A 24,731-nucleotide genomic window follows, 5' to 3' on the forward strand; every position below is an offset into this window, starting at 1 on the left:
ACTGTGTTACTGTGGTGGAGAATGTGGTGGAGAATGAATACCAGCTTCATATCGGTGGGCATGTTACATACGCAATACATTTCTGCATATTTCAAGCTATCCTAGGAATTGTGGGCTCCCAGGAGTAACACTTTCCAGCGAGACAACTGAGGTGCATGTCTAGACACTGTAAAATGTCCTGGCAGTATAAAAGTCAGCCCTGTGTGAAAACTACACCCCAGACAAATGTCCATGAAGTCCACTGTGGTCCCTGGGCCCATCCTACCTCCGGTCTTAGCCACGGTTTTATTTTACTTTCTTTTTCTTTTTAATTCAGGAGTCACCATGTGCTCATTTGTTTTAGTTATACATTTCAAAAAGCAGCAAAAAAAAAAAAAAAATCCACACCTCCCCTATTGCACTTTAAAAGCTAGCCAGAGTTGAACAGCTCCTCTAGTAAAAAAACACTCGTAGTCAAGAAGCACTTTGGGTGTCTTTTCTGTTATGGTTTTTAGAAATAACGTGCTACTATATGACCCAGACTGGTCTGAAACTCGCTATGCAGTCCAGGGTGAATTTGAATTCATGATTCTTCTGCCCCAGAACCCTCATCCCCTCCAGTCTGCTGGGATCATAGGTTTAGGCCACCAAGTCCAGCTGTCCACAGTCCATCTGTTCCTCTTCAACCTGCAGTAAACTGCAGGCTTTAGTGCACCCCACCTCAGCCCTGAAGCCAATCACAGCATAAAGGCTCAGTGAAGCAGGTGTTCCTGAGTCTTACGGGACCCTTAAAATATACCAGGCTGTGTCAGCAATACAATAAAAAATGGCCAAAGAATGCTCTGCTTTCTGCTGAAAGATAGAGATTTGACTGCATATGATCTCCCAACGAGGAGCTAAGGAACCCGTGACGTGGAGGTTATCATCAAACGTACATACTGTCCATCCCCAGGAATGTACAAGGCTCCTTTGCCTGTGCATCTCTAGGTTGTTACAGCCAGACAGTAAATGAAATGGACATGGAGCCCGCCCAGTTTCCGCTATGGTTTAGACAGATAAGAATCCTGCATGTTCTGGCTTCTTCATATGCAGCAAACGGGAGCCCGAGTCACTCACGACAGATAAGGGGGGAGGCCGTGAGGCTGAGGAACAGCCCCTTGGGTGATGGGAAATAGACTCAGTGTCTGCTGGGTCCCAACACTGATCCCAGGCCCTCTGGCAAGCTACAGGGAGCACCTTCACTAAGTCACAACAACGGAAAGCATCTGGCAAAGGAAACGGCGTGAAACAACATCCTACTGGTAAGAGCCCTGGGCCCACCCAGACCTCTAGAAAATGCTACAAGCAAAACAGAGCTGCTTTGAGAAGCGGGAGCCTGATTTATTAGGACACTAACTGATTGCTCGTCATGCATATCACATGTTTCACTAAAACCTCTCAGAGAGCATGCACCTCCAGGTTCTCCCTTCTTTCCAGAACAGGCACAAGGCTGTGGAAGGGAGGAAGACACAGCTTGTAGGCTGTCTCAAGTCCCTGGAGTAACTGACATGTTTGATAGATTGTGTGTGTTTGGAGGGAAACCGGAAGGTGTATCTCCAGTAGGATTAGACACTGATAACTGAAAAGACAGTCTTGTAAACAAAGCTACAAGGACCCCCTTTCCAGCCCTGTATCAACAGCTCTTGTCCTAGTGTGATCCTTCCTCCAGGAGCTTGACTTCCACTGAACAAGCCCTCCTAACAGGAAGCTGCAGGATTTGAGGAGGAAACTGAAGAGACAGGGCAGCAGCACGAAAGAGCTTCTGCTCAAAGTGGCTTGTGGTGAGCACAGACCCAGCCGTTCCCCTGTAGAGCGAAGTAACACTGTCACTCCAGAATCCCAGAGAGCACAGGCCAGCTAACCACGGCCAGCCCGCTCCACCTCATCCATACTGAGAAAGCTACTCAGTTTAGTTGGTTCTCCTCCCTTTCCTTTGAAAAGTATGTACATATTAGTTTGTTTAATCTTTGAGGCAAGGTCTTTCAGATGGTTTTGAACTCGTGTTCTTCCCACCTGACTGCTGAGTGTTGTGCTTCGGGGCACTATCACTCTGCCTGGCTTCCCTTTTCTCTTCAAAGTAAATCTTTCCAGAAGGGTTCAAAACAGAAGGACTATTTCAGAGCAAACCCTAAATGGACTCAGTAGCAGCCATATCAGGAGCAGTAGAAATAAGAACAATGGGTATTTTAGATCATATATGAATTGTATATTGTTACCTTTATCTATCACATGCTAATGTTAATATAATAATTATACAATGACTGAATGTTCTAAGGTGGACATAACATTATATCATATGTATCTTGTCTACCGATTATGGATTAGCACATGTGTGTATCAGCTAGATATAACAATTATTGGAAATTATTTCTACTCATTTCTCATATAGTCCCTTCATGCTAGTATTGAAAGTGTATTATCGATATTCTTCAGTGGTCAGGAACAACTGATATTAGAGAGAATGATGTAGACGCTGAGGCTTTTTTCCCCTATACTCATTGTAGGTAAGAGGAACTACAGAGCAGAGGGGCTCTGGAACTTTCTAATAAAAGGCAAAGCTTATCTTCAACCAGAAAGCCTGGTTCTAGGGTTGTGCTCAGGGACAACACACAGCACTTGCTGTCATATGAGGAAGACTTAGAGCCAGTACAGACCGTGAGTTAAGAGGTGTCTTAGTGGGTGGGTTTGCAGTGCACTTAGCAATAAGCTTGGAAATACAGTTTGAGTCTGGGCCAATTGCTAGGCTGTTCACAGGCTACATATCCTTTAACAACCAATGGGGAAAAGACTGGACAGCAAAAGAAAGAGTGCAGTTCAAGGTCAAGCTATGTGCACCCAAGGTCACAAAGTAAATACTCAATGGTGGAGGCAGAAGATGAAGCAGTGGCCCATTATCCAGGCCCCACCTCTGCACAATCCTGCCTCTTTTGCTTAACTAAAACAGAGTGCTTTTATGGACACTGTAGGTAAAAGACCTCATATGTTTGGTGTGGTACATAGCAATGCCTGAAATCAAGCAGCCACTGTTGACATAATTATGACTAAATGTGAAAAGCCCCAGGAGGCATTTTTCTCCAAGAAAATGACAGAAGAGGAATTTATGGTGCCGTCTGCTCCAAGGGCCAATCCTTCCCTCCTCTCTTAAATCTCAACAAAGCCCCTGCATTGTTGATCAACATGTTCCTGAGCCTAGCTTCCCATGAGGAAAGCAGCTACTGGGCCAGGTTCCATGTAAACAATGTGGAGGCCCAGGAGTTTGGTGCAGTGCCCGCACTGACAAGCCACTTGTCCACACTCTGATTTCTAGAGGAGTGGGAGGCACTTTAATGCTGAGGCACCCTGAATATCTCAGGGCTATAGCCTTCCAACCTGACACATGCACACTTACACACACACACACACACACACACACACACACACACACACGCACACGCACATTTCCCACAAGCTGCCCAGTCCCACTCGGCACTCACCCCTCCTCCCTGCCACCAGGCACTGACAGATGGGAGCTATTCTCATTATTTAACATTTATTAAGCGCCCACAGTGTGCCAGGAGCTTTACAGAACAGGGCTGTGGGTGGTACCAAAGAGTCTGTCCCCAGAAGGCTGTAGCCACATGGAAGAGATGAGATGGGCTTCTCTTCCCGACCACAAAGGGCACACTCCACCCATGCCACCCAGCTCCAGCCTGTTCTACAGGAGCAAGTGGGAAAAGATGTGGTCTTAGTGAGACCTGTGACCTCTCCTTTGTGCTCCTTGTCTAGATATCTCAGTTCTCCCAGTGATAGTGTGGCAGTGGGAAGGGGACAGTGGGCTTCATACATTACAAGCAAACAAGGGTCTTCATCCCACCTAAGGGGTAGGTTGAAACACAGGTGAAAGGCATCATATGTAGCCGGCTACATACTAAATGCATGAAATTTAATAGCTGCGGTTGTTATGGTCACTGTGTTTCTAATTGAAAACCAACCACTGGAATAATTTGCTCTCAAAAAAAAATAAAAAAAAAAAGAAAAGAAAAGAAAGAAAAGCTAAAGGTCTCTTATCCCATCAGAAGGAGATCAGGAATCATGTCATGTCATTCTGGCCTCAAGTGGCTTCTGTGCCACCTGAACTACAGAAGACCCTATCTCAATTCTACCACAGATGTCAGCCTCCAGGGCTGTCTATTCATCCTTTCTCCAGGGCACTCTATGATTGACCCCCTAGGCTGTGTAGCCACACTGAAAGCAACCTGCTTTGACATTAGCAAGATGCAACCTTGCCTTTCACCCCATCTGCAACATTTTTACCCACAGACGTGACCGTACAGACTGTTGGGAAATCAACAAGTCAACAAGACGACAGCCAATTCATCGTCCGATTGGGTGTTCCCACTGAGACTTGGTGCAGCTCAGCAGATTCTCAGGCCACCTGTGAAGGATTCGAGGTGAGGTGTAACATTCAGGAGCTTTATTGCCAGCTAGAATGGACTGAGTAGACAATGCTACGTAAGACATTCTGTCTTCTTAATGCCACCATGACTGTCCTACAGTCTGGAAGTGTCACTTTTGGACTCTGAATCCTGACAGTGGTCTTGAAAGACAGCGTACATTGCTATTGCTTCCATTGTGTAGACTCTTCTTTAAGTAGAGGCATATAGAAGTCAAGGAGTTCATTCAGGGCCACACACAGCAGACCACCCCCCACACTTAATTTTTACCTCTTTGAATGTTGCTTTCCTTCTACATTCCCTTCTCTGACTGAGGAGAATTATCCCTTTACAGTGTATCACTGAAGCCAGAGAAGGAAAGTATGGTGCCCAAGGGCCACATCTGCAGCAGTAGGTATTGAATTCGTCTGCTTTACTCTGAGCTGGATGCAAGGCTGGGCTCGGACCACTCCTCTAGGCCTCTCAGTTCTTCATCATATCCCCATGTCAAAAATATTCAAACAGAAACTGCAAACACCTATCTTTTCTTAAGTGTCAGAATTACTGTTCCTCAGAAAGGATGAACGACTTCCTGGGAATGTCATCAAACCTGACTTCATGCCCAGCTGTGGTAAAGATGTCATCTATTAGTTGGCTCTAGGGACTGGGGAACTGAGGAAACTATAGAAAAGCTGTTGTATTTAATTTTCAAATTTTCTACCCATAAAGAGGCTTTCCATGTGACCTCTGAGAACAGATGTTCCACCCAATCTCCTCAGTGCTCAGAGCTTAAAGGAAAATCCAATGTGGAGCCCATAATCAATAAGCAAGCATTTATGAATGAGCTATACGGAGCCTCTGCTTTCTGCTTTTAAAAGCTCAAGGTGCTCCATCTGGAAAGTGCCTATGGCTGAAAACTACAGTTCCAGCTACCCGGAAAGGCCTAAGCATGGAGTTCTATGTCTGTGGCCACCGCATGGGCTGGGCAGCTGATCAAGCAGACACACCGGCTCCTTGCCCTTGGGAGTGTACGTGTGCTGGGTCTATCTTTGGATTGGGAGAAACACAAACAGAGGTAAGTATCCCCATCATAAATCAGCCAGGCAAAGGACTTATGAGAAACAGCTTTTAAAGGGGAGGGAGAGGGGGGCCTCATTGCCAAGGGTTCAAATGCTGTACTCAAAGCATCAACTAGAAAGTAAAAGCCATGGGTCTTCCAGCTCTGCCTGGACTGCGTCAACATATAACAAACATACTTACTTATATAGCTTGCCTTTCAAACGATCAACATGATAGATGGCTGCTACCGAAACACGTCCCTTTTATAGGACAGATGTTAATCACAAAGATTGACAGAGTTCCTTTAATAATTTAATTTTTAAAGAGTATATTTCTATGAAACAGGGCATGGTCCACCAATAACATCTGCAAGTGACTTGGAATGATGGAAGATCTAGAGTATTTCAGAGTCTGTCACTAAAATTTTTTGTTTTGCTTCCTGTCCTTAGAGATTTCCTACTGTAGTTAGGAACAGAATAGGATGTATAGTTGAAGATATCACATATAGGGGCTAAAGAGGTAGTTCAGTTAATAAACAGTCTGTTGTGTAAGTATGAGAACTCAAATTTAGATCCCTATCACCCACATGAAATCTGGCAGAACAATGCACAGTTCTAGCACCGGCATTGAGGTAAAGGTAGGTGAAAGGTGAAATCATAAACCTCACTGGTTAGCAGCTTAGCTGAACTGATGAGCTCCAGGTTCAATGGGAGACCCTGGGTCAAAAAAGCAAGCTCAAGATTGACCAAGTGAGACACCTGAAGTTAACCTCTAGCTTACACAGGCACATGCACTTGTACTCAAAATAATACAAGATATTATTTATGTCCTAGTATACTACCATAGTAGCTATATGTCTTTGTGCAAATATGATATATTGGTTTTTGCATGATTAATATGAATATAAGAGTTGCATGTTCTAAGATGCCCATTTTGGCTCACTTACTACGGTGGTGGATATCTCAAGGTTTTTCTGACTTCCCTAGAAAACACTGACGTGACCCCAGATACACGTTCATCAGTCAAGGGGAGAAGAGTCTGGATAAAGCAGCAGTATCTGGCCATTGACAGAGAAACTGGTGGGCTAGAAAAATGGAGCAAGTTCCCCATGAGTGTGATCTTAGTCTCTAGATCACAGGCTGACCTCTTTTTCCCGGGCAGAGTGCGTCCTCTGTAGGGAGAGAGGACATGGTCAAGTGTAAGAGCTTTCATTACTATTCTCATTGGTCAAGAGAATTTGAGCTTTGCCCATCTAGCACTCATTATTTGACAGTTTCCTTCCTGACTGGTCCTCTACTTGGTCACTCAGCTCAGGTGTGGGTGAGCCAGACTCTAGCATAGGTCAAGATGCTGAACCCTGGGCTTTCTGCTGGGAAGAAACCCTCTAATGTGAGGTAGGGTACAGGTTTAGACATGTGCCAATCAGCCTTGGCACTATGTGGCAATGACAGGCCTCTATATTTAATGTCTAACTTTGTTACCCATAAGGTGGCCTGAAGACAGATGTTGCCACCGCTCACCTCGGTGTCTTCATATTAAGGAAGACTGAGGAGAGACAACCTCTGTGAATAGGAGACACTGTTTTTCTGTTAATCTGAGCTCCTGGATCCAACTGGGCCTGAAGTTTACAAGACCAGAAACCATTTTCAGAAACCAGTAAGATTTAGAGTTTTGTTCCTTACAAATTAAAGAGTACTCATTCAGTACACTCATTGTCCCTTTCTCTCTTTAGAATAATATAGATATAGATATAGATATAGATATAGATATAGATATAGGTATAGGTATAGGTATAGGTATAGGTATAGGTATAGGTATAGATATAGATATAGATATATACAATCATATATGGATAAAGTACAATCTTTCCCATATAATCTCTACTCCTTATAGTTCTTCTATGCATTCTCATCACCCACTCTTCGTTCTCAGTCCTGCTCATTACAGATAATCAAAAAATAACTGGCAAACGAAGAGACTAGATCAAAAGCTAACTTTGAAAGTTAGCTCTGCCAGGTTTGATGCAGTGGCTGAGAAAAACTGAGGCCTGTTGAAGTTAACTGACAAGCCCAAGGACACAGGCTTAGTATGTGCCAAAGTTAATTTATCAACCTGGACCCTGCTTGACGCTAAACTCTCCTTGCCACCTTTCTTACTGTTTAATTTAGTTCACTGTTGACATGGCCTCGTTGGCAGTACAGAAACGTCACTTAGTGACTAAGATGGAGGGCCACAAAGTAAATGGCCCCGCCAGCATTTCTATCAGGTGTCCGTTCTCATGTCTTTCCCAATCAACAGACTCCCTAAACAGGCAGAGCACATCATGGGGGCAGAAATGCCACTGAGAATGCAAAATGGCTAAGGCAGCCACTGAATTAGCAGAGCTGTTTCTAAATCCAGTGGATGTCTTGCAGGATCTCCCCATTCATTTGCATTTCTAGAGGGAAGGCTCCCCTCTGACCCTGGTGAAAAAGTCAAGAGTTCAGTAATTCCTAGTAGCACCATGGAAAGGAGGCAGAATTCCTGTAAAACTCTCTGCTAACACAAGGAGGCTGACTTCTGCTTCAAAATACACAGAGTCTAGGGTTGGTACGCAGGGCAGACATGACTCAGCAGATTTTGCAAGCTGCAGCTATGGGGATTAGACATGTAAGAGGACACCTGGCCTTTGGGGACATTACTATCTCATTGGTAAAGAATGGTGAGGAGTGAATAACACTCCATGGTTGGACATTTACCATCTAGATCAATGGTTCTCAACCTGTGGGTTGCAACCCTTTGAGGAGGTTAAATGACCTTTTTACAGGAGTCACCCAAGACCATGGGAAAAGACAACTATCTACATTATAATTCATAAGGGCACCAAAATTACAATTATGAAGTAGCAATGAAAATAATGTTATGGTTGGGAATCCCCACAACATTAAAAAGGGTTGTAGCCTCAGGAAGGTTGAGAACCACTGTTCTAGATCCACAGCAAAGTGTTACAGGAGCCCATTCCTCCAGCAACAAGTTCAGAGTGTGGGAGACTCCTTTCTGAGGCTCCTCCCAGCTTCTCTGGCTTACATCTTGCCCTTTTGGAATGGGAACGCCATCATATTTCACTGAGCAAGTAAGATGGCAAAAATACCAAGGACGCTCTCCTCTCAGCCTGGCAAAGTCTCTGGACAGAGCCAACTGGTGTTTATCCAGCTACAGTCCCACGTCGGTCATTGGAAGTGTCCACCTAACAAGCATGTGCCCTCCCTCTCTCGACTCCCAGTGTATGCTTCTGTTTACTGCTGGATCTCCCAGTAGAAGAGAAGGTGCTTGCTCAGCAAAGCCAGTCTAAATCTGGACTCCACCACTGATATTCTTTGGGACCTCAGTATTTTTATTCTCACTCTCTGTGTACCACATTCTCCATGTACAAAAGGTGAGTTGAAATATACGGCAGTGATTCCCAAACAGAGAACTCTGGAGTCACCTGTCATAACTTGCATTGTTGTTTTGTGCTATTTTCTGTTTTCAGAAAGGTCAGCAGAGTCTGGGGCAACACCCTGGCACCAACTCATAAACATTCCCCCAGCAAATACATGAATATTATGCTGACGGGATAGTTGCGTGTTTGCCATTTCCAGTCAAGCCTTACTATTCCTGGGTGAGATTTGGTCTTAGGCCTTACCCTTTTGGTTTCAGAACTTTTTGGAATTGAGAATTTTTTGGAATTGAGTATTGGTTGGTGAACAAATACTACTCATTAAAAATTAAGTTACTGTTACCTCTAAGACATTAGCTCTGGACACACGAACTTCCTTCCGCTATTGTTACAGTTTAGGAATGGTCTACTGTTTCTTCCACTAGGCTGGGAATGAGCAAGTTGATGGTGGTGCTGTTATTTTTGCCTTCCTGGGGCTTGACAAAAGTGGATTTACAAGGATCTATAGGTGAACGGACACCTGGGAGACTCCTAAGACTGTTTGTTCCCTACTCTTTCTCTAAGACAGAATCTTTTCTTGTAGTGCATAAAATCTTAGCAGGATTGCTTAGTGATCTGTTCATTTGTTTGGTAGGCAGACAGATATTCACAGCCTAGGAGGCCATTGCAGATGGATCCCACCTTCCTGTTGCTCAGGTAACTCTATAAATGGAAGCCCTCCTAGGGATTTAAATTACCATGTGAAAAGCTGGAGCTATATAGAATTCCTTGAGGCCTGCTAAAGAAAAGTTACTTCCTTAAAGCCACACAGAATCTAAGTTTCCCCCTCTGGGTGGAGACCTGGGGACCAAAGCCTTATGTTCTATCTTCATTCTGTTTTTACAACTCAAGCCAAGTGGGCCTGTAGGTCATCTGACCAGGAGCCCACCCCACCAACCGAAAGTGGACTTAAGAAGAATCAGACTGATTATCCTTAAATAAGTCAATGTGCTGATCCCTCCCAGATTGTATCAGCTGCTCAGAAAAGAGTAACTTTCTTTCCACCGTTTCTTGAACAATCCACCAAAGCCTAAGCAAGCTTTCCCTGACATTCTGGGCTTCTTCATGGATTCTCTGAAGGCCGGCACTGGCTCCCCTCCTGTCCACCCCACCTTCCCATCAGGCAGCTGATTGCTGTCCCCTTTTCTCAACATACCAACTTCCAAGGACCTCAACTCAAAAGATGGGGTTTTCTCTTTCCCTCTGCATTTCTTTCCAGCCAGCAGCTGCTCAGATTCACAACTTAACCTATCCTGTTGTTTTTCTTTCAAACCCTGGTAAACACTGTCCTGGAGATTCCTTCTGAGTCCCCTTTTAAATTCTTTTATTAATAAGACTAAGAACTCCAGAAGGAAAGCGTGTTTATATGGTACCATCCTTTCTTTAAAGGGTGTGTTGGTTGTTTTTCTGTACTACCAGGTAAGCAATACTGTGTGTCAGCATGCACAGGGATGGGCTTCAAGCATCTTCAGTCAAGTATGTGATGTACTGTGATGATATCTATCCACTCACTCTCCCCTCCCTTCCACTCTTGTTAGAGCCAATCCCTTTCGTGGTGGCTTCATTACCACTTCTATGCCCTATGCCTGTGTGTACATTTATGTGTTTAATGTCAAACCCTGGAACAAATGGCTGAGGTGCCTACTTAATATATCAAAGCAAACCTGGCCGCTAGGTTCTCCCAGGATCCCACAGTCCCTTCCTTACCTGTTACAAGGTATGGCTGGCATACTCTGTCCTCTACCCCAAACTCTCCAGCCCAGGGGCTGGGTTGCCCCTCCTCCTGAGGCTCTTCCCTATATAATCCAGCCATTTTGGATACTCACCCTTTTTATAACCTTTGCCCTCTTGGCTGCTACACCTGGTCCCCCTCCCCCTCCACACCTCCCCTAACTCTCTGGCTCAGGGCCATGTCCACGCTGGACTCTCCCAGATGTCTTTGCCTCTGTTTATTCTCTGCCTTTTATCTATAGGAGACTTTCTCCTTCACTACATCTAGGAACAGACATGTCCTTCCTTTTTATTTCCTTTTTTAATTCAGTATGCATATGTCACTATATGCATACATATACATACATATACATATAATCTAGGATGCGCAAAGGAGAGAAGGCATCTCTGTCTTTCTGATTCTGCTGTATCTTGTTTAATCTGATAATCTCCAGTTCTATCCATTTTCCTGCAAATGATATCATTTCAGAAGCCATCATTTTTGAGGCGTACAGGGACCTCAAAAGAGTCACTGTGTTTAGGAGTGAGGCTGCTTCAGTCATATGTCCAGGCAGATATGTACATCAGGGCTATAGATCTATGCTTGCTCCACAAAGCCGAGAAACACTGTATTCAAAGGCTAAGCAAACACACAAATGAATTATGAAGTCCCTGTTCTGATTTTATCATTTGTCATTGTATGAGCACGGTCCATGGCTTAAGTAAACCCTGTTGTTAGCATCTGGATTCAAGAGTGACTTTGCCAACGACCTTGACCTCTTATAATAACAGTAGCTCAGTCAACTCAGTGGTAAACCAAGATGGCACTTGGAATTCAGGACAAAAGAGAGGTCCCAAGGAAATTACTTGGGTCTTTCACCCTAAGACACCAAGACTGGGCTCATGGTCTGGCTGCACTGTGTGCTCAATAGCATCATTTTGTTCCCTGCTTCCTTTTGAGTTGTTAGTACCTGTGAAACAATGCAACCTGGTTTAGCCTCAATCTCTACAGCCATTGTGTGATTATCTATGTAGTTAGAGGAAAACAAAACAAGCAATCATACTTATTTATCTGCATACTGGATAAGTTTCGACATAAGATAATGGGTGAATGGGATACAATATGGTAGACACTGGCTTTCCTGAGTAATGGAAACCTACCAATGGAAATCTCATGTTAACTATGGGACTGACTTTAAAGAAGAGTCCATGAGAGGGACCTAACTAAATGTGCATCTGTAAGCACTGACTGCAGCATGAGTCTGGTGCTCTCTTAAAACTTAAAGATGCAAATTATTTTTTCTTTAACTGCACAAAAAATGAGCCATGCCGGCCCACATTTCAAAAGTGTCTCAGATATCAATTCAAAACAGAATATCTTTGGCCACAGAACTGTTGACTGTTGTGTTTGGGAAGACTGTAAAATTGTGAACAGTACCTCAAGCAGCTTGCCAGAGGCCCCTACACATAACCACTGATGCTGTTCCCAAATATACAAGCACAAGGGGTCGTAGCAAGGACGAGTCCACACTCCCGGTAGTTTAGTTGTCTTGCTGACATTACTAAGTTTCTAAAGAAATTTGAATCCTGGCAGAAGGGTCTTTATTCTTGACTTGGGTGAAACTCCCTAAGGCTAAGTGCCAAGGTAGCTAGGGCAGGAAGTGGAAGGTGAAAGGAGAGCTAGGCTTTCCTACCCCTTTCTATCACACCACATCCTTTTCTTATGAACAGAATTGCAATGGGAGGTGTTGTAGTTTCTTCGAGTCAAGTGGTGTGGCCTCCACAAACAGCAAGACGGCTAGCACCTCCATGTGCACAGCCTTGCAGTGGAGTGGGTCCCAGTAGCTCATCAGAGGCTCCTCACTGACACACTCAGAAGAGCTTGTAGGTCACTAGTTCAGAAGTTTTCATTTGGGAAACAAATGAGAATGGATCAGGTTAACATTTGCAAGTAAAATAACTTGTTCCATTCCAAACTAACCAGTTATGTTTCTCGAACATTCTGCCAAAGAGGAAGAAATAGTGCCTTCCCAGCTTCTCTGTTGGCTCTGGCGTCTTCTCATCTATCATTGGGGTAATACGTTCAGAGTGGCATTTTGTAATGACAGAAACATCCCAGCAAATCGATAGTTATTTAATTCCCAACAAGCTCTCGAGTCCATTAAACCTGATTACATTCACCCATTTCGGTGGGTACCGTTATTCTCCTGCACCAGCACTTAATCTATAACAGGAACTTATGAGAACTTTCAAAAGCAATTTCAGCATCAATCAGCATGGAGTGAAATGAGCGATTTGCTTGTAATTATTTATCGGATAGGGCAGCACAGGGGCCGACAAAACTCCAGCCTTTGACCTTCACCCCAAATTTCCAACAGAAGCAAAAAGCACTGTAACTCTGCTTCACCCTCACGTCCCAAGTCTCATGTCACCATCTGGCCACAAATTCTTTTCCTTGTTGTCAGGACTATTCTCTGCCTGGCCTATTTACCTATAATATAGAAGTGTAGCAATAGCATACATCCAGGGTCAATGGCAGTTCTGGTGTTGTCTGGACTAACTGCTGGATAGATTCCACCACCCAGCTTCTGACAGTTAATAAAAAGTCACAGTCACAGTCACAGTCACAGTCACAGTCACAGTCACAGTCACAGTCACAGTCACAGAACAAGAAGAATATTTGTTTGGGATCCTCCGCAGAAGTCGTCATTAATGAATTGGTCTTGTAGAACTCTCAAACAGAGAGTGTTGGGTAGGGGTAGTACGACAGGACAGAAGCTAAAGTGTCCTGCATATATTTAATTTTCCTTTCCCACAGAAAGGAGATTTAGAATTTATTACCCAGGGCTGGTTATTTCCAAAGAACAGCAACAAATAGCCACTTGCTTCCTACAATGACCCACTTCTATCACAAGTGGATGTCGGCTTTCCAGAGAACTGCAGGCATACACCCAGAAGCAACGGGTTTGAGTGACAGCACGGCGGTACAATAAGGCAAAGAAACAGGTCCCAATTTCTCGCTAGCACATGAACCTCTCGGCACACAGAATAATAGCCTTAGCAGTCAAAACAACAGGCATTCCAACTTCTCCCTGGCTGCCGAGAACAGTTGGCATGGGGTTTCCAGAGTCACCCCTGAACTTCCTAAAGAAACCATTCTCAATGTTCTCTCTTGTTTGTGGGTCACCTCTCAGATTCAGAAGGGGGAGCCTCTCTGCAAACAGACAACCTGTGTGGGGTGTCCTCCGTAGCACTGTAGTTCCTGCCCTTCGGTTTCCGGGGTTAAAGCCTTTAAGCAAGCCACAACATGATAAGTTACTGAGCCTCATGATCTGCTCTGGGAGACCCAGTCCCTCAGAAAGCTGGGGAAGAGAGCAAATCTTTTGCCCCCTGGTCAACCTCCCGAAGCAGAGGCATGAATGTTAAACAGCACCCAGATCAATACAAGCAAATACAGCTCAACTACACCATTTATTCATCCATGAGAGATGTCAATAGCCAGATTAAGGTGATCCATCTTTTTGATTTCCTACTGTCTTTCCTTTGACTACACGAGGGCTGCCTTTTTTCTCTTCCTGTATTAAAAGTGTTTGCTTTCTCAACCATAAAAATTCCAATTATTACTCAGAGCACTCTGGAGTTAAGTTGCTTGCTGGCAAAAGCCATGAATTACCTGCATCAGTCCCGGGAAGAAGGGGGCAGCAGGCACAACCATAGGCACGCCATAAGAATGCAGAAGGACTCCTTGCGACGCCAACATGCTTTAAATGGAGGCTTTATTCCCTCCAAGGCTGAACACATCAATAGAGAGTTAGAGGGGGAAAGAAATCTATAGACCCAACTTCTTCTCAACTACAAAGCCGAGAGCCAAATCGCTTCTGTCAGGAGCCAAGTGCTCATCCACAGGCGGCGGAGAGGGGAAAGGAAAGAAAATCCTGCATCAGCAACTCTTAATGTGAAAGTTTTCTTCACAGACAAGGAAGGGACGCGGCAGCTGCAGGGTCGGAGCTACCAAAATGGAAGGAGCTATTTTGGGAGCAGCTCGCCCAACATGACTAACCAAATACTCTTCATTAATTTAGTTCTCAGACCGAGGGAGATGGAGTGACAGGGAATCAGGGAAAAAGAAAAGACATTTGTCCTGAGGAACTGGGCCAAATTGCAAGGGGCTGGGTCTACATGAGATTTTTAGAGAGAATAATGAATAGAAATGTGTAAGCTTACAGGACAATCAATTTCAACTTAGAAAACTTAAATCTTTACCTATATAAACCATCACCAGAGCCTAAGTTTAAGTTCTAAATTGCAACTGATTGTTATGTAAACTTATGGACTATCATATATGTATGAGGACCCAAGTTTGGATCTCCAATGCCCGTGTATGAAGTCAAGCAATGTGGCATACACGTGTATTCCCAGCACTGGGAAGACGGAGACAGGAGGATCCTGGGTCTCACCTGTGAGCCAGCATAGCCGAACAGAAAGTTCCACATTCAGTGGTTCAGTGAAAGACCCTCTCTTTATGTAAGTAAAAAGCAATAAAGGAAGATACCTGGAGATCACCCTTCGACATTGCACATACATTTTCATTCTTATACTCATCCCCCCACAGTTATGTACAAAAACCAAACCAAACAAAGAAACAAGAACAACAACAAGAAAAATGACAGCAAAAAACCCACTCAAAGGTAGCAGGTTCATGTGGGCAGCTGATCAAAAATTACCTAAGAATAATCAGTATGTGGTAGCAAATCTCAGTGGTCCTGGAACTCAGAGGTGGGTATAGGAAAATCGGGAGCTCAGCTGTATAGCAAGTTTTAGGCGAGCTTGGGCTACACGAAACTGTCTCAAAATATTTGACTCACTTTCCTCCCCTTTTTTCACTCGATTTCAGTTTGAAGAGGCAATTCATAGCTAAAAGGAAATAATAGCAGAAGTCTGAGTAAATTAGTTTTGTGGGTTATTGCACTCAGTCCTTCCACATCTCTGAAGCAGGGGCTAATCCCGGACCCAGGAAGCCAAGTAACCATGAGGAACCCGAACGCACGCTAGTCAGCCACTTTGCAGCCAGTAGGAGGCAGTGCTGAATTTAAAATACCTCATACACAATCCCTAGTTGTCTTGCTGGATTGCACTGTGACTTGTGATCTAGAAATGTGTTAGCTATCTTGGGGGCCACAGAGTAGGTGCAGACTTGCTGGTGCTGTGTTCATGTGTGAAGGGATTTCACATGGCTTTTACATGTGTGTCCCAGCTGTGATACATGAATCTGCTATATATTAAACAAAGATGAATTCCCTCCCACCACCCTCGCTTTCAGAGATGAAAGGTGTTGAGGAGTATGCAAAGTGAAAGCTGGGGTGTCCCTTTCCTAGCTCTACCGTCTCGAGCAACTTCATTTGCCTCGTAGACTCCAGATCTATTTGGGCATGTAACAATGTCAGAATATCTCGTCACCTCCTTGCAGTGTGCAATAGAGGGAGTTAATCACCACCAGTTCTGCTCTTCCCCTCACAGTTGGTATTCACCCATCTTTGACTTCAGATGTGAGGGCTCAGATGATGATCAACTGGCATGTTCCCACTTTTCATACCAGGAAATATGTGGGCATAACTAGCAATCTGGAACTCTCATGAAGTAAGGGCTGAAGACAATTGAAGATGGCCTTCATAGGGCCTGGCAGATAGCTCAATTGGTAAAATACTGAGGAAGCTCGAAGGCCTGGCTTCAGACACCCAAGACCTCTGTGATAAGCATGGTAGGACCATCCTACAATGCTAGCACTCATGATGCATAGATCAGAGGATCCATGGGGCTCATAGCCAACTAGTCTTGAATCTGTGACATTTGTATGCAATGAGACACAGTCTCAAAAAACATAAAGAAAGGAATGTAAGAAGTTACCAGACATTGACTTCTGGACACACACACACACACACACACACACACACACACACACACACACACAATGTCACCTTCAAATCAGACACCCCCTTGCCACAAACCACTTTTCTCTCTCAACAGGATGCACAATATAGATTTTGTCAAAATGATGATGAGCGAGAACTTCAGACACCACCACACCATACCCAACTATTGGCTTTCCCTAAGCCCAATGTCAATTCGTCCACTTTCAGATAGCCAAGGTGTTTTTACACTACACTAATTTTAGTTGCTTGATTTAGCTACATAATTACATTTCTAGATAACGACAGCAGACAGGGTTTGGCAGAGAATTCAATTATTTAAGGCTGGAGGTTTGGCCATCTTGACAAGGTTTCTCTGTAATTGATTCACATGCATCGGAGTGGCCATGTTGTGCAATCCCGAAAGCTCCTGGAACAGCTGCACACTGACCCATCTCATAAGACTGCCCAATACCGGTTCTAACTTTAGCTTCTCACCATGACTTTCAAAACCAGATTTCTGAGAAGTTAGCAGCAAGGACAGACACATTACCCGAAACAGGTATGTTTTCTAGTTGACTTCCTGTTGACAACCAAGACACAGAGGCACTCCTCAGTGCTGAGGGAAGGTCCCAGGCACACTGAATTACAGCTCAATGGTATTATAAAGTGCAAAAGCTGTGGTGGCAGAAAGCAGGACGCACAACTTATTCATTTAGAGCATAAACTGACGTATGTACATCTTGAGTACACAGATGTAGAAGAGTGTGAGGGCAAAGTTCTGCAGGTGCTTTGGCAACTTGGGAATTGTATAAATGTGACAGACAGACCAGCAAAATTGGGACCGGAGAGATGGCTCAGCAATTCAGGGTACTTGTTCTTACAGAAGACCCAGAGCATGACCCTAGCACCCACACAGTGACTCACAATGATCCCCAATTCCAATCCTTTTGATATTTATGAGCACCAAAAATTCACATGGTACACATACATGCAGGCAAACCCTACACAGAAAATAAAATAAAAATAAATTAATACACAAATACAGCATATTATCACATGGATCACTCATGTATAGCCACAGTTTTATTGAGGAACCTGCTAGTTCGATTTCAGTTGACATGGGAATGTGTCACATAAGGGGCAGAGTGACAGAGCTATTGATGACACATATGGTGTTTTCTTCTTTCTTTTTGAGGAAACTGTGCTATAAAATATTTGCCGTCTCTGCCACTATCTTCTTTCACCTCTCAAAGGCAACTCTTTTCACTTTTCCTGCCAGGAAAGTTAGCGTCCAATGGGATGCTGAAAATCAGGATGGGATATTCTCCACCTGGCAGCCTTTATGGGCCGCAGCTGCCTATCCCAACAACTGCCAGTCCTGACCACAGTGACCGCCATTGTCTCTGGTTCTGACTTTCCACTTACACATTATTCTGGTATGGTTGCAATCCCTACAGTATTCTAAGCCAATAACAAAAAATCGTGACCGAACTACCGCTATTAAGTGAATTATATGAAGCCTCATTTTTTTTTCTAACAACTGCTTAATTTTCCCAAAGTACATCTTACATTAATACGTTATGATTTTTTTTTCTTGGTTCACTAACTAGAAGGTATGCTACATTTTGTGTAGCTTCACATTCTCCAGAGCTTGGCGTAGACACTTGGTGAGGTTATGTATCCAACACTCAATATTAAGCTCATGATAAAATTTACAAACTTATAATCAGAAAAAGACAGTGAGATAATAAAATACAGAAAACGAGATGGTGCAGATAGTGGCTGAAAGCACAGCCAACGGCCCCACATGCCTTGTGTTCAAAATGAAGGGCCACATTGTGTGGACTGTCCTGAGTCTCCCTAGATATTAAGTAAGTGTAAGTATATATGTGACAAATATCTTTGGTGAATACCCTATTCTCTGAGTTGCAAGCATTAAATATCTGGCTATTGGAGCACACAAAACCACCCAGGGACAAGTGCAAATGAATGATTGTGGTCTGGTTTCATACGACTTTGTTAAGAGGCATTAAAACTTATATATCCTTGGGTTTTCCTGGAGCATGGAATATTTTTCTCCCTTAAATGCTTTCAACCCCTTAAAAGTGTAAAATGGGCCAGGCATGGTGGTGCCCACCTGTAATTGCAGAAATCTGGAAGCTGATGTGGGAGGATTATAATTTCAAGGCCAGTGAGAAAAGGGGAGCGGAGTGGGGGGGGGGGAGAAAGAATGAGAGTACCTAAGAAAGAAAGAAAGAAGAAATAAAAGAAGGAAGAAAGGAAGGAAGGAAGGAAAGAAACAAACAAACAGGAAGGAAGGAAAAGGAAGGGAGGAAAAGGAAAAAAGAAGGAAAGAGAAGGAAGGAAGGAAGAAAGGAAGGCAGGCAGGCAGGCAGGCAGGCAAAGCAAAGTTTCAGCAAGAGATCAGGGCATTCATGTCCTAAGGATTGTGGTGAACAGTAGCTATGTCCCAAGAGACTAAATCCAGCCCAGAGAAAGGATGAGGATGAAATCTGGACACTGTAAAAGAGCTCATATTTGAAATTGGAGTATATGGGTAAATGTAGGTGTATGGTGGTTCTCGAGAGTCTAGGGGACTTAGGGGTTCATTTCATTGTCTGAGGCATGACTCAGTCCTTGGAAGAATCGTTTCTTTCCTAAGGGAAGCTGTGTCTACATGAACCTTTCCAGTACCTCTTGCCAGTTTCCCTCAAAGAAGCTGAGGCTCAGGCACCATGGGTTAACCACCCAAAACAAGCCCTACAAAAGCCAGTTCTCCAGCTTTGCTGCTGAACAAGTTTGACCATATCCTGGGTAACTGCTTTCTTTTCTCATCTTTTAGGGACTGAGCATGATTGTCTCGCCACATGGACTCCCACAGACGGCTGAATTATACCATCCCTTTTCAGGCAAAGTTGGGCAACAGAAGACATCTTGTAGAATTCAAAGGTGGTGGTGATATTGTCCTTGGCCATAGTCAGCCTCCATGTTCACCAGATAAAGCACTTTTCCCTCCTTTTTTCTTCTCTGTCTTTTGCTCTTCCTTTCCTTTCTGTTTCGTTCCCTTCTTTTGTATGCAACCTGCATGCACCAGCTTTTATGAAACATTCCCATGTTTCAAGGTTCCTTTTGAACTTGCTGACTGTACAAAAATTCCCTCCTTTTTCATCTCTTCTTTTCCTTCTTTCATGGTCAACTTTGCTGGCCTAAGTAGAAGGTCACATTTTCTGCAAAGCATTCTCTATCACCATGTACAAAAGCCATTGACTTTCATCTTTTGGAATTATTTTTGCATTACCCTTAGTTCCAAATGTTGTCACATTGGATCATGACTCTGAGAGTAGTTATTCAGGGGTGGTATGTGGTTGAACCAAAATGATGATTAGATAGGCCTTAGGCTGTGACTCAGTGGTTAGAGATCCTGTCTGCTAGGTACAAAGCCCTAAGTTTTATCCCTAGGACCACCAAAACCAGGGATGGTGGTGTGTATCTGTAATTCTAACATTCAAGAGGTAGAGACAGGAAGTTTGCAAGTTTAAGGAAATCTTTAAACAGGATATAGAAAATCTGTCTCAAAAAAAAAGAAAAAGGAAAAGAAAAAAGAAAGGTAAATTAGTTATTAGATAAATACAATATCCTATAATGTTTTGGAGAAAAATTTCCTGAATACATGGAAGCAAAATGGAGAGGCTGTCTCACCGGAATCTAAGAACTATCCATAGCTCCAGAGTCATCTTGGGAACTCAGGAGCATCATGGCTCATCAGATAAAGCAAGAGTTTTAAAGTTGGGGGGCTGGTATCAGAGGTTGGCTCTGTCATCATCTATTCCAGGATGACGTGCTCTGACTGGAACCCTCATGTCCCCAGCAGTAACACAGAGTGCCTGTACTTTCCCACAGGTATGCTGAGGCAGTGCAATGACATGTGCGGTGTGGGTGTCCCTGGCACTTGAATTACCCTCAGAAGTACTAACTTTATTTTTGTCTCCCTCAGAGTTTTCTGGAACATGTCTCTGCAGAGTATCCTCTCATCTGTGACCTGAGTGTCCCTTCAACATTGAGGCCCTGAGGCCTCCGTTGGCATATTCATTCAGCTACTTATGCTTCACAGGCTCTCTTTCACAGATGTGCCTGCCCCTCAGGAGGCATCTGGGTGCAAGCAGGCCTGTTCATCCTGTGGCTCAGGACAGCTATGAATGTGGCTCAACACAAAACCATACACATTCTTAAAACACTGGGATTTTTGTTCTATTTGTTGAAACAGGGTCTCACTGAATACAGGCTGGCCCCCAAAATCACCATGTATCTGAGGGTGGCTTTGAGCTCCTGATCTTTCTGCCTTTACCTTCCGAGTGCTGGGGTTATAGATACATATTATCACCCACAATGTATGTGGTTCAAGGGACTGAACCTGGACCTTTCTGCATGCTAAGTACTCACTTTATCAACTGATGCACATTCCTAACCCAATGGTTTCTTCTTTAACTTGATGGCACAGTTCTCTAGCACAAACATTGTATATGTTTGTAGATGTCCTGTCACCATGTGGAAAGTTTGAACATGTCTGTTGGATCTTCTAGATAGTATCACTGTTTCCTAGTTTTATCATCTATTCAACTGAGATCCTGAAACATCTTGGTCGATTTGTCCTAGGGCAGGAAACATATGACTAGAATTTCCATTCAGGGAAGCTCCATTTGGTCTTCCCTGCCTTCTCTTCCATGGTTTGGTCTTCCCCATGGCTATCTGCCCTGTTGATCATCAAGTAGCAGCTATCTCTACCTGCCAGCTCGTCAAGAAGGACAGTGTTGAGAGAGCAGCTGGAACCAACAGAGATAAATGTGACTCACGAGCAGACATGAAGACAGAAAGTCTACTTGGAAGAGCTGACTACGGCGTAGACCTTAAAATCAAATTCCTTGACGGATTATGTCATGTTTACATTCTTGAGTGTCAATGATCTAAAGATTGAGAAGTTAATTCTCAGAAGGAGGGGAATGGGCTCTAGGATATGATATAGTCCAACACTTGAATCATGGCAACTTCAAGTAGAGTATTAAGGAAGGAAGCTCTTCATAGAAAAGCCTCCACAGACCAAGGGCAGCACATGCTAGCACCGTCAGTGGAGGACCATGGCAGAAGAGTTACATCCAAGAAATGAGGCCACATCCTAAACCTGCGGATACTTTTCAATGTAAATGCATAAGTGAGTTCCTCCAAGAAAAGGTCTCGAATCTATACCAATTTCACTATGAGTGTTAGTTATTCTATTTTATTTTTTTTGTGTGTGTGTGTACATATTTGTATTTGTGTGTGTACATATTTGTATTTGTGTGTCTACAGGAGGTTATTTTTACCAGACACATGCAGGTACCCACAAAGGCCAGAGGGAATTGGATGTCCTAGAACTGGAGATATAGAAGGTTGTGAGCTGACTGATGTGGGTGCTGGAAACTGAATCCAGGTTTTCTATAGGAGAAATAAACACTTTTAACCCTTTAAGCATCTCTCCACCCACAAAATGGTAACTATTCTTAGTGCCTTGGTTCCTGTTCCTTCACTACCTAGCCTTCCTCATCACTATAGTCTACGTCATTCAGTCTCTGTCCTGCAGACATATGAGAATATGGTTAGTAATTCTAACTTATAGTGTGGTAGAGGATTTAGTGTGTGTGCTTGTGCATGCACGCACAGGTGCATATGTGGCGTGTGTGCACACACCTGACAGATGTGTGGGCATCTGAAGAAAACCTCCCGTGCTCATCCTTTGGTAACTTTCGCCTTTTGTTTAAGGCAGGGTCTCTTCACTCAGTGGCCTGGAACATCATCATGTCAGCCAGACTAGCTAGCTTGTGAGCTCCACAAATCCCCCTGTCTCTGTTTCCCTCTCACCAACCCTAGAATTATAGACGTATACAATAATACATAGTTTCTTCTGTGAACTCAAATTCAGGTCCCCATGCCTGTGAAGCAAGTGCTTTATTGACTGAGACAACTCCCGAGCCATAGGCTATGGTTTATATATAAACCACATTCTAAAGTGTTTAGCTAGAGAACTGCCCCATAGTGATAGCCCCTGCCTGGTGGTTGTTGTCATAATGACAGTAGAATGAGCAGCAACTGGTTTGGCCCACTAAGTGAGTGAACCCAAAAATTCTCCTGCTAAGTGGTTAATTTTCCACTGCTAACTGGGTAAATAAAGTGCACTTACAAGTTCAAACTCATGTCTTCTCAATTCTACAGGCTACTTTCTTCCATTTCCCAAATGAAAAATTAAAATATATGTTAACAAAGAATATGTGTATTGCTTCTATACATAGCAATGAGCTTTAAAAGCAAATTATGATAAAGTCAAGTTCACATGATGGTTTCATGAAATAAATGGGGCCCTTTAAAACAGGAGCAAACTAAAGAATCTGGGACAGGTCACTCAGCTCATCTTAGTAGTATTGCTCCATCTCCCAAAATTGTTAGGAAGATGCACAAAGAACATTCCAGTAGGCCTATCCATGAGGACTCTGCTAATGATCGTTAGAAGTTTGAGCCCCCAGCCGTGCAGATAACACGGAGCTTCTCTTGGTTCATTAAACGCTTCTTGACCTGATTCTCCTCTGAAAGCCAGACTGACTGGCTGAATGAGCAAATCTAAGAATATCAGCCCTTCCTACCATCTCTGCTGAGATCAACAATGCTTCAGGAACTGACCTCTGACCTGTCTGGTGATGAATGGCAACTGGGTTGGAGAATTAGTTGACCTTGCTTGAGGCAAACAAACATTCCCCGAGGACTCTCCCATCCAGACTGAATGCTCAGCCGCCCCTTGCACATTCCTTGGTGCCCTCTCCATATCCGCTGCCTTCTGTACTGCAGGTGCCTGTAGGGGCTCGGCTCAGAGAATGCTTCAAATAGCTATATTCTCCAGCTTGGGGAGCAAGCTGCTGGGTTCCACCCTCATGCAGCTGACGAATGGGCTGAAGCACCTGGGCTGCACTTTCTGCTCTGAACCTTGGAGCTGGTGTGGAATCTTCAAAATAACACACTGCATGGCAGAGACCCATTGCATGTTCTCTGTCAAAATGATCGATGGTCAAGCAAGCAAGTTTAGGGATTTACCATTTATTCATTCATTCTCTCTCTCTCTCTCTCTCTCTCTCTCTCTCTCTCCTTTCTGTTTCTCTCTCTCCTTTCTGTTTCTCTCTCTCTCCTTTCTGTTTCTTTCTCTCTCTCTCCTTTCTGTTTCTCTCTCTCCTTTCTGTTTCTCTCTCTCCTTTCTGTTTCTCTCTCTCCTTTCTGTTTCTCTCTCTCCTTTCTCTCTCTCTCTCTCTCTCTCTCTCTCTCTCTCTCTCTCTCGGATCTAAATGACTGTTAGCATTCAAACACATTTATGAAGTCTTTTAGGTCAGAAAAACTGCTTGATCTTATTTAATATAGACTTTACAAACAGATCTAAAAACCAACATATCATTCTTCCATTGGTTCAGCAATCTATCTGTACATCTTTCTGTATCTCCCTCTCTCCTTCTCCCCACCTCTCTCTTTCTCTCTGTACCTACTCACCTACTCATTCACCTACCATCTCATCTCCTACCCACTCATCTACTTTCACAGCCAACACACACACACACAAACACACACACACACACACACACACACACACACACACACACACACCTATCCATGTACCCACACATCCATCCACCTGCTCACCCATCAACTCATCTGTCCAGTTTTCTTCACTCCCTGTCATCTGTCAGTAAAGAGTTAAGGCTCCTGAGCCACACAGTCACTATTGTGCATTCAATGCTTTTTGCTAGACTCCATCTTCAGTCCTGCCCATCATTCTCTCAGTTCATCCTCCCCATCCCACTGGAGTAGAGTCTGCCATGTTAGATGCATTTCTGACAAGAAAACTATGACAATGAGAGGGAATATGACAGGACATAAGACCAGCATGTGTCAGAGATGGGCCCTGAACCAAAACAGATAGAGACAACACCTCACTGTCAACAACTATAAAAGTCACTTGGCATATGGCACCCATTAACCTGTTGTAAGAGCCATGGGCCTACGCCAAAGTGAACATGAATGGCCTCCGAATTCTCAGCCCTCAGCTTCTCATTCAACCTCAACCACTCTCATGATAATTACATGTTAACAGAACACCAA

General features: G+C 43.8%; 2 protein-coding genes across 56 annotated transcripts in view; one reads left to right on the forward strand and one right to left on the reverse strand.

Annotated features, from left to right (window-relative positions):
• Rbfox1 (RNA binding fox-1 homolog 1) overlaps positions 1-24,731 on the reverse strand; it is a 1,541,605-nt gene that overhangs the window by 326,180 nt on the left and 1,190,694 nt on the right. For 6 of the 50 annotated variants that reach the window (XM_087571319.1, XM_087571335.1, XM_087571301.1 and 3 more), the window contains exon 1: positions 14,330-14,581. The exons of 43 other annotated variants lie outside the window; for them this stretch is intronic. In XM_087571319.1, the coding sequence (XP_087427445.1) occupies positions 14,330-14,416 (87 nt within the window). In that variant the 5' untranslated portion in view covers positions 14,417-14,581. 50 annotated transcript variants of the gene reach the window in all.
• LOC134480752 (uncharacterized) lies at positions 1,064-22,785 on the forward strand. Of its 6 annotated transcripts, none has more exons than XR_015631433.1 (5): positions 8,782-8,904; positions 17,845-18,001; positions 19,408-19,514; positions 20,398-20,465; positions 20,560-22,785. XR_015631433.1 is itself a non-coding variant. In XM_087574858.1 (4 exons), exons 1-4 carry the CDS (start codon positions 5,380-5,382, stop codon positions 20,601-20,603), a joined length of 345 nt encoding a protein of 114 aa, XP_087430984.1. In that variant the 5' UTR covers positions 5,248-5,379; the 3' UTR covers positions 20,604-22,785. The 6 variants fall into 6 exon arrangements, 1 of the variants encoding a protein (XP_087430984.1); XR_015631434.1 differs by lacking the exon at positions 8,782-8,904 and adding an exon at positions 9,542-9,603; XR_015631431.1 differs by lacking the exons at positions 8,782-8,904; positions 17,845-18,001; positions 20,398-20,465; positions 20,560-22,785 and adding exons at positions 1,064-1,280; positions 4,318-4,448; positions 5,309-5,505 and having other exon boundaries at positions 19,408-20,139.

The sequence above is a fragment of the Rattus norvegicus genome, chromosome 10 (assembly GCF_021556685.1).
Source record: "Rattus norvegicus strain SHRSP/BbbUtx chromosome 10, alternate assembly SHRSP_T2T, whole genome shotgun sequence".
NCBI classification, from domain to species: domain Eukaryota; kingdom Metazoa; phylum Chordata; class Mammalia; order Rodentia; family Muridae; genus Rattus; species Rattus norvegicus.

Coding starts and splice junctions, on each gene's coding strand:
- LOC134480752 (XM_087574858.1), top strand. CDS start 5,380: ATGGAGTTCTATGTCTGTGGCCACCGCATGGGCTGGGCAGCTGATCAA. Junction 19,515..20,397: donor ACATCTTGTAGAATTCAAAG/GTGGTGGTGATA, acceptor CATCTATTCCAG/GATGACGTGCTCTGACTGGA. Junction 20,466..20,559: donor GTGCCTGTACTTTCCCACAG/GTATGCTGAGGC, acceptor TGTCTCCCTCAG/AGTTTTCTGGAACATGTCTC.